The 12,539-nt window shown below is 36.5% G+C and overlaps 1 protein-coding gene across 1 annotated transcript; it reads right to left on the bottom strand.

Annotated features, from left to right (window-relative positions):
- Window positions 1-1,558: 1,558 nt before the first annotated feature.
- On the bottom strand, window positions 1,559-11,657 carry KLRB1 (killer cell lectin like receptor B1). Its single transcript, XM_047742259.1, has 6 exons — window positions 11,523-11,657; window positions 7,769-7,867; window positions 7,005-7,079; window positions 5,921-6,075; window positions 5,432-5,541; window positions 1,559-1,711 (listed from the first exon to the last, which is right to left on the bottom strand). Exons 1-6 carry the CDS (start codon window positions 11,620-11,622, stop codon window positions 1,564-1,566), a joined length of 687 nt encoding a protein of 228 aa, XP_047598215.1. The 5' UTR covers window positions 11,623-11,657; the 3' UTR covers window positions 1,559-1,563.
- Window positions 11,658-12,539: the final 882 nt, after the last annotated feature.

The raw sequence follows: 12,539 nt of genomic DNA, 5'->3' as shown, positions 1-12,539 counted from the left end.
TTATGTTTCCTCTTTCTGCTGTGTCTCTCTCTGTCAAATAAATAAAATCTTAAAAAAAAAAAGAAAGTTGCACTGAGCATCATTTCAAGGGATGGAAATGTACATTGTCAATTACAGAAACACATTTTTTTTCAGATTTCTGTTCTTTACAGGTCACTTCTTCAAAAGTGCCAAACACTTCAAAATCTAAGTAATGTATTTCCTAACTTACACAAATGAATTATACTTTGGGCTTTTGACATATTCAAAATTGTATATTAACAAGTATTATAAATCATTATGGGAAACAGAAAATGAAATGTTATTTTGGTCATCATAGTATGTGCTAGAATTTATATAATTCAAATTGGCATTGAATTATTAGAGTAAGTAGGTATCTATTTTCCAGAAATTTTATTATAAGTCTCCAGTATTATTATTTATTAGATCTTCATAGAAGATGTGGCATGTTTTAAAAAAAAGTTAACACTCATGATATTTATCTGAATAAACATTTCCCTTTTGTTGAAAAAACACTCATTTTCCATTAAATAATGGAAAATTTAATTACATATTTCTTGCAGCATGAATGTGAGCCATAGAAAGGAGACATGGAAAACAGAGAAATAATGAAAAAAAATGTGAAGAACATTGGAAGGGCGGGAAGAATGTAAGATCCCTTTCTGAGTTTCTTTGGTTTATGAGGTTCTTTTTTTTTTTTTTAAAGATTTTATTTATTTATTTGACAGAGAGAGATCACAAGTAGACGGAGAGGCAGGCAGAGAGAGAGAGAGGGAAGCAGGCTCCCTGCTGAGCAGAGAGCCCGATTCGGGCCTCGATCCCAGGACCCTGAGATCATGACCTGAGCCGAAGGCTTAACCCACTGAGCCACCCAGGCGCCCTGATTTATGAGATTCTGATATGAGAGTCAACAGAATGGACTTAAGTCAATGTTCTGCCACAATCCAGTTGTGTAATGATATGAAAAATCATAGACTATGAAATATTCACAGGACTTTAGTAATCTTTTACTAAAAGTATTCAAGAGGTGAGCTAAGGCATAGAGGAAATCAATGAAGACCACACATATATGCCAGGACTGGAAACCATTTCTCTCAGTTGTTCTGGGCTTCTTCCCATAGAAAATCACTGTATCTTAAAAATGATACATATTGGGGCACCTGGGTGGCTCAATCAGTTGAGTGTCTGCCTTTGGCTCAGGTCATGATCCCAGCGTCCTGGGATCGAGCCCCGCATTTGGCTCTCTGCCCAGCAGGAAGCCCGCTTCTCTCTCTCCCTCTTCCCCTGCTTGTGTCTCCTCTCTCGCTGTCTCTTTCTTTCTGTCAAATAAATAAATAAAATCTTTTTAAAAAATGATACATGTTTTCCCCATATATTTGTTTCCTCATTCATTTAATGAGCAGATTAGACATGAACTTCTGTAAGATCCACAATAGTTTTAGAATTCTCAGTATTTGTTCACTCTGCATTGCTAAATGCACATTAGGCCAGTTTAGCTGTCTATATAGTTGAAATTGCAGAGACATGTAATGGAAAGTAAAGAAATTGAGAGGGAATGTATAGTCAAGACTCAGAACATACTTTATTTCTGACGGATTTTAGTTCTTTTTGGCAGATCCATCGATTTTCTGTGTCACAGTAGTCAGAAACAATTCCTGTCTGTGAGATGAAAACACAGCTGCTTTCTTGAGTAGAACCAGTAATTTGTAATCTGTGGAGCAAAAGAAAACCTTCTCTTAGTGTTTGGGATTTTCTCACATAATTCTCTTCATGTAGCCATTGTCTCCTGTAAACTTCAGGAAACAATGGGATGCTAAATTATTAAGTATAGCATAGGTACACAGTCACAAATATAATGGTATAAAATTTTTCAAAAAAACATTTCATTTATTTATTTATTTAGAGCACAAATAGGGGGAGGAGCAGAGGGAGAGGGAGAGAAACTCCCAAGTAAACTCCATGCTGAGTGTGGAGCCTGACATGGGATTCAACGGGCTGGACATGGGGCTCAATTCCATGACCCTGAGATCTGAGCCACTGAGGCACCCTGAAATAAACCTTTAATTTAAAGCTCTATCAATCTTTGGAACTTGCAAGTTCATCTTCACTGGAAAAGCATCTTCTCTAACAAGAAGCTTCATAATAACATATACAAAGAAAACAAGCTTTGGAAACTGGGATTCTCTTCTTATTCTTATTCTATCATTAACATATCATGTGAAATTTTCTTTACTGAACTTCAATTTTCTTTTTTTTTTATTTTTTAAAGATTTTATTTATTTATTTGACAGAGAGAGATCACAAGTAGACAGAGAGGCAGGCAGAGAGAGAGAGGGAAGCAGGCTCCCCGCTGAGCAGAGATCCCGATGTGGGACTCGATCCCAGGACCCTGAGATCATGACCTGAGCCGAAGGCAGCGGCTTAACCCACTGAGCCACCCAGGCGCCCCTGAACTTCAATTTTCTTAAATATACAGAACATAACCACTAATATTTGGGGGAGACATTGAGATGGCACATGTGAAAGTATGACAATGCTTAAATGTAAATGTAAATGTAAAGTAAATGTATTAAGTATACAGTGAGTGAGGAACACACAGGGTCTACAGACTATGGACACAGCTAGGAAAAGTCACTTTCTTTGTGTGGCATGTGGTCAGAAGTTTCCTTTTTTTCCCATTCCAGACAGAGGTTGGAGGGTGTGTGCTTCAATATGCCATTAGTTCCAACAAGCAGGAGGTTTGGGGTTCACTGCTGGTGAGGGTGAGAGAGTAGAATCAACAATGGAATAGGCAGCATTAGGGTCAGGTGCCAGGAACGGGGTGAGTTCAAGACTCGCGTATGTGTTTCAGACCAACTGGAGTGGTGGCTGTGGACAGGGTTCTGTCATAGCTTTTCTTTGTTACTTCATTGCATTTCTTCATGCAGTTCCTTGGTCCTCAGTGGCCAATCTGATTCTTCCCTAGTGTCTGACACTCTTGTCAAATTATGAGCTTCTCTCAACGGGGCTATTGCCGAAGTCCACCATGTTTTATTTCTTCTATCTTTTTGATCCCTTCTTCAGCTTTCAAGACATCTTTTTTAATGCTCAGATGGCCAGACCAATGACTGTCTTTCCCAAAGGCTATCAATGGCTTCTCAAGCTTTCCTTGACCAGATCTCAGATTGGTTTTCTAACCTTATCTCATTTAATCCCTAAACAGTCCTGTGAGAAAAATTATCATCACCCTCTATTTTTCTCTGTACCAGCAAGCCAGGCTGACAGTTAAAATGAAGGCAGAATCTGATGCCTTTTCTACTATAACCCGATACCTTCTACATTTATCTGATCACCGCTATCTTACTCAAAGCATCATTTTTATATCAGAGTAAAATGGAATGTTCAGCTGAATTTAATTCATCCACTTTACCTATATTTCTGCTCAGAGACACTTCAGTGTGTTTTCCAATTTCATTATGAACCTCAGTAAAATAAGTACACATACATTAAATTGAATCAACCAAAATTAACCTTTACTGTATGTCTGAAAAATTAAAAGTAAGTCAATATCAAAATTTCATTTATATGTAAAGTATAGGATATAATACCCAGAAACATATAAAAATATGAGGACAGATTTTTATGTGTGTTTCTGTGCTCTGTGTGTGTGTGTGTGATATATGTGTGGAATACATGTGGTGTATATATGTGTTGTATATGTGTAGTGAGTATGTTTTGTGTGTGGTGTGTGTGGTATATGTGTGATGTGTGTTTGGTGTGTGTGGGTGTTGTTTTTGGTGTGTTTTGCTGTGTGTGTTTGTGGTGTACATGTGGTGTGAGGATAGATTTTATTTAACAGAATGAGTATGCTTACCTTTTCAGGACACTTTATTTATTTATTATTTATTTATTTTAGATTTATTTATTTTAGAGAGAGTGAGAGAGCACACAGTGGGAGATACAGAGGGAGAGAGAATCCTATGCAGACTCTGCTGAGCACAGAGCCCAACATGAGGGTCTGTACCAGGACCCTGGGATTATGACCTGAGCCGAAACCAGGAGTCAGACACTTAACCAACTGCACCTCCCAGAACACTTACTTTAAGGTAATATTTTAAAGAATCATATTTTAAAAAATAGTTTAGAACATGAGTCAAACAATGTGAAAATGTTCTAATGAAGGCAGCTTTTTTCAATGTTTAACACTTTCCACATAATCACTATAGCTTAGATAAACTTGAACATGTTCCTGTGTTTTAAATTTCATGTTTTTTCCTCATGTTCCTCATGTTTTTTGAATGGTAAAAAATTTTTAACTATAATTTATGCAAATTTGGTTGAATCAAAGACTCAAAAAATGTGACATAATATCTCTTCTGAAAAATTTATCAAAAAGTTCTTTTTTTTAAAAAGATTTTATTTATTTATTTGACAGAGAGAGAGATCACAAGTAGGCAGAGAGGCAGGCAGAGAGAGAGAGAGAGAGAAGGAAACAGGCTCCTTGCTGAGCAGAGAGCCTGACATGGGACTCAATCCCAGGACCCTGAGCCGAAGGCAGAGGCTTTAACCCACTGAGCCACCCAGGTGCCCTATCAAAAAGTTCTTTACAGAAACATTATTGAATTCCTACATGCTTTTGCTTCTGATGGAAAAAAAAATACTCTTCTCTTGTTGTACAATTAACCATGAATTCTGTTAAAATATGTAATTTACCTGTGCAGCATCAATCCATATTAATCAAGCCATATTTATCCCATTAATCAAGCTATATTAATCCCATTTCCTCAAATAACTGTCTCCTTTACACCACTAGTTAAAATACACAGCTGACCCTCAAACATGGGTTTGGACTACACACTTTTATGCATTTCTTTTTGGATAAATAGAATACACTACTGTAAATGTCGTTTCTGTTCTTATGATTTTTAAATAACATTTTATTTTCTCTATCTCATTGTAAGAATACAATATAGAATATATATAGCATATAAAATATGTGTTAATCACTAAGCTTTTGGTGTGTCTGGGATCTGCACTCTGATATTTACTTTTTTTTTTCCCCTCTTATATTCACTGTTCCACGGCTGATTGTGACCAACCAAGGCATGTTGTTCCACAACTTGAAAAACACTACTTAAAAATTTTTGCATGCTAAAAGCCACCAGCTAGAGATGTTTAATTTCATGTGCCCCTCCCAAAAAAGTTAGTCTGTTCCTTGTCTCCTCTAAAACCCCTTTGCAGATAAAAATAGATACTGCTATGAAGTCTTTCCACATATGGAACTTTTCAACCAACCAACTTCAACATCATTCATCTTAGTCTATTCTGAACCTCTTGAAAGTTTCTAAACTAAATTAAAACCACAAAACTCAATCTTCCATAACAGTATTACTATCGTGAAATATAAACCTGATATAGAGTGAATATTCAAATTAGCTGGTCTAATACTCACACATTTGAATTTAAAAATGAGCCATTTATCCACTTCCATTTCTTTTCTGATAATGTTAATCCAATCCAAAATAGCATTCCCTTTTCATTTATCCAGTTTTGTATGAGTTTCTACCAATGAAATGAAAAAAAAAAAAAAGGTTGAATACTGAATTGGCATTAGCTATTCATGGTTTGCATTTTTCTACTCGTTCTCTAAACCAGAGTTCAAGTGTACCTAGTCTATGATACGTTTCCTAACTCCCCATCAGAGTTAATTATTCTTTCTTTGTGATATTATTATGTCTACATTTATACTTATATTGTTGTATGCATCAAATTATATTCAATTATTTGCTTACACCTGTGTATAGTCTCTCAGATTGTGAGCTTCTTGAAGTCAAATTTGCTACTTCTATCTGCGTAGAACGTTTGGGCTAAAGCCAGAAGATCTTGGTATGGTTAGAAAAAAGTGCTGAGTTTTACTAAGGTATCTTATTTAATTATTTACCAATTCTTCCTGATCTTGAATAAGCAGCAAACTGGATTCTTTTGTGGAACAATCAGTCAGACTGTCTTTCCAAGTGTTAGGAGCACGGGAAAGAAACAAGCATTTTTCTCGGAGTAGATGCCAGTCTCCTGGGCACTTTAACAGGTTTGGTTTCTCTGAGGTAAACAGAAAGAAGAAATAAGTAAGTGTTATATTTCTATCCTGTCTCCACCCACCACAACTAATCATACATGTACAGGTCACTGTAAATGCACAGAAGTCTCTGATTCTCACTGTGAGAACAACAAATGAATTTATTATAATTTGAGGTTTTTGAGACTTACTGTTCATTCTGGTATTAAGAAGTGGAAATTCACAACCATCAACTATATTGAGCATGAATGGAATTATAGTTATATTGAGCATCAATGGAATCATAGAATATTAGAATAGGGAAAGACCATCAATGTCATTTAAGCAGCCACATCCTACTTTTTAATGCACTAACAGAATAATTTAAGTCCACATAATCAGATAGTGCTAGAAGTCAAAACTATTCCTGAGTTTCCTGTAATAATAATTCCTACTCTTCACTAGGGTTGACTCCAATATGTAGTTTTCCAAAAAATGTTTATTTTAAACAACGTGTAAATTGCAAGGTAGATAATAATTGATTTCACTAAATTAATGACAAATTATATGGAAAATTTCTTATTGCCAAATTATCTATTTGCTAACTTCAGGCCAAAAAGGACAACAGGACAATAGTTAACTTTTTGACATGCTCATTAAGATCATCAAATATTTCACATGAGCCCATAGTTTACTTTTTAATGTGTTATTTGACTATTAATTATTGAATATTCTAGCAGCAACTTTTCATGAGGAAGCATGAGCTGGTGATTAAGATCATAGACTTTGATGTCTGGCCACAGGTGTAATTTCCGTTGTCACCTCTTACTGGGTGACTAAACAATTTGCTTATCCTTTCCATTTCTCAGTTTTGTCAAACATAAAATTAGAAAGATAATGCCATCTTAATGTAAAGTTTGGTATTGGTCAAATATGGGCTATTATTTTTAGGAAGTTCGAGCTACCAAATTACCTTTTGTTTCATTCCTGTTCTCTTGAACATCCACTCGGCTTTCTTCTATTGATGAGTTTCGTCTTAAGAATATCACTAATAAGTAAGGAGAAACCATTAAGAAGATTAAATGTTGAATGTGGTGAAATGGATATGTTATATTAATCACGTTAGGAGACTGTATTATCTCAACAAGTCTTAATGTTGATGGAAGATAAAGCGATAGTAATGTCGTAGCAAAGAGTCTAGAACACAACATATGTGTTAGAACACAGCATACATACACACACAAACAAACAAACAAGAAAACACATGGAACAATGAACTCACGCAGACACTGACTTACCTACTATCTACTCTTAAGTTGTTTAGACTCCTGACCAAGCTTTTTCATCTTCAAAATGAATATAATCATGCTTACCCCATGGGAGAGATCGCCTAGTGCATTCTGGAATTTAGTTGCACTTAAAAAAACTGTAAATAGGGGAAATTTTTATTCTTCTTTGTCATTGTCATGTTTTTATTACAATTGTGATTATTTTCAGGTTCTGGGAGCACATCTGAAATACCCCATGAAGATGATCAGAGCAATTAGGAGGAGAAATGTGAAAGGCTGAAGTTTGCAGAGGAGGTTTGGGCCGAGCATTGTGTAAAACACTGTTTTGTAATTGTTTTTATTTATTAGTCTTTCACTAAGTTTGAGGTGGCCAAATGATGTTGATACTCTAGTATTTGTGATAGAAATAATATAAGTATTCTGAAGCAAATGTTCTTGAATCACTTACCTGAAACACTCAACCCAATCACAGTCAAAGTAAGAAGAATAACCGCGGTACAACCAAGTTTCAGAGCAAAATGATGCCAAGATGAACCTTGACAGATGTCTGAGAAGTTAAGAAAATACACTCAGTTAACCCAGTTGAGTACATCTGCTACAAAAAGCAAGGGCGTTTTGGATCACATATAGGCAGATTCAGGTTGGGAGCTGGGAGCAGGGAAGAACATTTATCAGCCATATTAGGGTCCCAGGAGGTGGATTCTCAGTCAGATCCAGCTGAGAGTTTGCTCATTGATAAAACAGAAATATTTATGCTTGTCTTATGTACAAATGATCACTGTAATAATCAGGTGGGATAGATGTGGAAAAGTTTTGAAAATTGCCAAGCGCTGGTGTGAAAATGAAGCACATACCCTATTGTAGGGAGTAAGTTAAAGGACTTTGTTTAAAAAGGATGGCCTTCATCCGGTCAAAGTATTTTAGAAAGAGCTCTACTGAGGCTCTATTTTGTGTTAAGCACTATTTTAGGTTCCGGTGATATACTACAATTCTGTTCTTGGACATGGATTCCTCTACTTTATTGTTGTCTAAAACAATTATCTCCAACTTGAGTCAGATGCATGACATTAAGGAAGAGTGTTTTGTGAAGCTGCATATTATTTTCAGTATTTCAATGAATGTAACGTAGCACAAACTTATGTCTACAACATTGCATATTCTAACAAGATATCAAACACATTTGTATTTCTCTGTAATCATATCATTTGTAATATATTGTATATCTCATGTTCATCAGAAATTGTGATTGTATTAATTAATGAAATGGAAGCCTAAATTAATCATAACTTTATCAATGTATTTTGGTTCTCAACATCTTTATTTGTTTAATTTTTTTTTAATTTATTTATTTGAGAGACAGAGAGAGAGCATGAGAGGGGAAGTCAGAGGGAGAAGCAGACTCCCCATGGAGCTGGGAGCCCGATGTGGGACTCGATCCCAGGACTCCGGGATCATGACCTGAGCCGAAGGCAGTTGCCCAACCAACTGAGCCACCCAGGCACCCCTATTTGTTTAATTTAAAAAAAAGATTTTATTTATTTACTTGACAGAAAGAGAGCACAAGCAAGGGGAGTGGCAGGCAGAGGGAGAAGCGGGCTTTCTGATGGGGTAGCTTGATGTCAGGACCCTGGGATCATGACCTGAGCCAAAGGCAGATGCTTAACCAATGGAGCCACCCAGGCATCCTGGTTGTAGACATCTTTAAAATTTTGGATTTCATAGGGAAAAATCATGAGAGTAATTTTCTAATAAAAATATTTATCCCACAATTCTTTCAGGTCTTGACTCCAGTGTCATCTCGCCATCACCTTCTGTAAATATTCCACTGATACAGTCCCCTCCCCCAAAACTTAATTCCACTTCTATTTTTTATTTTCTTCAATTGCACTTAATATCACATGAACTTTTTACATATACTTAGTTCTTTGTTTATCTGTGTTTATAGTAGTATAATATAAATGTAATAAAGGAAAATATTTTTCTCTGTTTTGTTTACTGCTGTAGTCTCAGCACCAATAGCATGCCTGGCATATAGGAGGTGCTTATTTTTCTAAATTCTTTTTTTAAAAATATTTTATTTGTTTATTTGACAGAGAGCTAGAGAGAGAGCACAAGTAAGCAGAGCGGCAGGGAGAGGGGGAGAGAGAGAAGGAGGCTCTCCGCTGAGCAGGGAGCCCGATGCGAGGCTCGATCCCAGGACCCTGGAATCATGACCCGAGCTGAAGGCAGCCACTTAACCAACTGAGCCACTGGGCGCCCCAGGAGGTGCTTATTTTTGAATGAATGAATAACCTCTAGAGGAATTTTGCCAACACCTTACATATTTTTCTAAGGGACCAAACCCCTTGGCTGTGACAAAATAGGTCAATGCTCACATCTCTGTCTGGTTTTACTGACTCTTTTGGTTGTGCTCACTATTTTACAGTAACCACAGCCTGAAAAATTTGGCCAAGAAGCTCAGTAGTGGTTTCACAATAAATGTAGTATCAGGTCAATGGTTTTTAATGACACATTTTGTTGACTTTATTCTACTTTTTTAGGTTAGCTTTCAGGATGATATTTTGTAGGATAAAAATATAATCAGACTAGACAAATTTTCTGGACCCACTGGTTTGGGGTCATAGAATAGCTTTTGAAGAAAATCTCCCTGCCTCTTTTCTCTTCCTTTTTTCTGACATTCCCTTTCAACATGATTTTCCTTTCTCTCCACTTTTGCTAGATCTAAATAGGGTAAAAGAACTCCTACTCTGTCCCATAAAAAAATAACTGTGACTAAACCAAACCCCAACTGCAGTTATCAAAATCATTCAATTTCCCTTAACCACTATATGAACAGTATAGTGAAACTTATTTAGTAACCCCTAAACCTTTTTTCCCAATTTAGAACATTGATAATTTAATAGTTGCAAACCTATACCAAATCATCCTAAAAGGATATAGACCACATGCTTAGCACAACATGAAATGAATATCAGATTAGATAAAAATCCCAATATTACATTTGGTTAGATTTCAGAAAGTCATGATAATTTCATATGTATTTTCAGCCTAGTTCCTAGTCTTTTTTCACCCATGTCCAGATCATGGCATCCCTCACCTATTACTTCACATTACACTTCCCTATTTCCCCCCCGCCACAGAGAAGTGTGATTTCAACAAGTATCAAATAGGCTCGTTCGTTAATGATATTCTCCAGTGTCTCATGGCTTATCTCCTTCTAAACTGTAATACTTTTTTTAAAAGATTTTGTTTATTTATCTGTCAGAGAGAGAGAGTGAGAGCGAGCGTACAAGCGGTGGAAGTGGCAGGCAGAACAGGCAGAGGGAGAAGCAGGCTTCCTGCCAAGCAAGGAGCTTGATGTGAGACTTGATCCCAGGACCCTGGAATCATGACCTGAGCCGAAGGCAGTGGCTTAACTGACTGAGCCACCCAGGCATCCCTAAACTGTAATACTTTTCCAGTATCAAATTTCAAAGTCAGAAACTATCACACTGTAATTATATTGAAGTCTTTGATCTTGAATATGATTTTCTTCCAGAATTTTCTCCCCCTTCTCTTTGGAGAGGGAAGGATGTTAATCATTAAGCTTATACTTTACATTGTGAAAAAATACTATAGAAGTGAATTCATTGGAACTTAATCTTAGTATTTTGTGGAGGGATTTGGAATAATGTAGGTTGCCATTACAGCAAGGTAGTAATGTGTCTGTAAAAATATTACTTTGTTTATACGTGTAAAATATTTCTTCCTGGTTTTTAAGGCTCAGTAATAGAAGTGATGTTCTATTTTCACACTAGTGTCTTTAAAAAAAAAAAAGATTTATTTATTTATTTATTTGACAGAGAGAGTGAGTGAGCACAAGCAGGAGTACTGGAAGAAGCAGGTTCCCCACTAAGCAGCCTCCTTGATGGTGGGTTCGATGTCAGGACCTTAAGATCATGACAGGAGCTGAAGGCAGACACTTAACTGACTGAGCCACCCACATGCCCCCACACTAATATCTTGATAAAAAATGGTATCTATAAGGTCTGTGCTTTTCTGCACAGTTATTGTTACCTACAGACAAACTATTCTGCACCACCATAATGTAAATATAGGACTGCTGCTCATCTTCAGAGCAGTGATTTAAAATCCTAAATACAAGAAGAAATTGTAACTCTGGAAGATAAACAAATGCCAAAAGGAAAATTAAAGGTACCTACCTTGAGGAAGTGATGAGGGTGATGAACTTGTAAGGCAAGAACCCCTGGATAAGTTTAAGTCAGCATATACCACTTGTCCATCCATTGCAAACAGGGGCATATGGCACTGAACTTGTGTGTAAGGACAGACCCCAAGTTCTGTGAGTCAAGATCGGCAAAAGGAAGTGCCCAGTCTGAAATGCTTTGTTGTCTCTCTTGTATCCCCTCCCACCCACACTTTTAGCTGTGGGTTTTCTCCGTAAATTAGTGAGACAATCCACTTATTGGGTGTCCAATATACTTAGAAACGTAATATCTACCTTGCTTAATTACCTGGTCTGTTTGACAAAATTTGGGCAAAATTTTGTCGTTATCTTTCTAACCGTTATTTTTGAGTATCTTTCTCAGCGTCAGAACCAGGATGAGGCAAATGAGACATTCATCTAGGGTGCACTTTAAGGGACTCTCCAAAAAGACTCAGTAATCAAGAGAAATAATAGTTAATTCAATGCTGCAAAAAATAAGCATTTATGCAAAAAGTGGCAGGATGCCTTTTAAAAGCTCTAAATTCTTCCTGAAATATTTGTGTTCCAAATAAAGTTGCAAACTATGGAAAAGAGCATCTAAATGTGGAAACGGCCACTTATAAGATAATAAAAAAAAAAAGCATCTATAAACCACTCATGAGTATAACAAAGTTTCTATGTAAGTAAAAAAAAATTGAAATCTGCCAGAATTATAGAAAGTGGAGCACTTAAGTCTGTGGAATTTCCTCTTTCAAGAATTTTTGGGTATAGGACCTTGGATGTCACCAAATCTGACATTCCCACTTTACAAATGAGAAAAGAGAAAAACAGGATCCTCAAAGTCACTTAATGTAATCAGGGCAGAACTGTATCAAATGCTCAAAATCACTGGATAGTGAAAGCAGTCTCCTGGTTTTGACTCCCCAGAAGGCAGGAAGTGTCTGTTCACAGCAGAAAGTTTTCATTCTGTGCCTGCTATAGCCGCACACACTTATTCCTTCAAGATTACTGA

This window comes from Lutra lutra, chromosome 8 (genome assembly GCF_902655055.1).
Source record: "Lutra lutra chromosome 8, mLutLut1.2, whole genome shotgun sequence".
Taxonomy (NCBI): Eukaryota; Metazoa; Chordata; class Mammalia; order Carnivora; family Mustelidae; genus Lutra; species Lutra lutra.
This window is presented reverse-complemented; position numbering and strand designations above follow the sequence as displayed.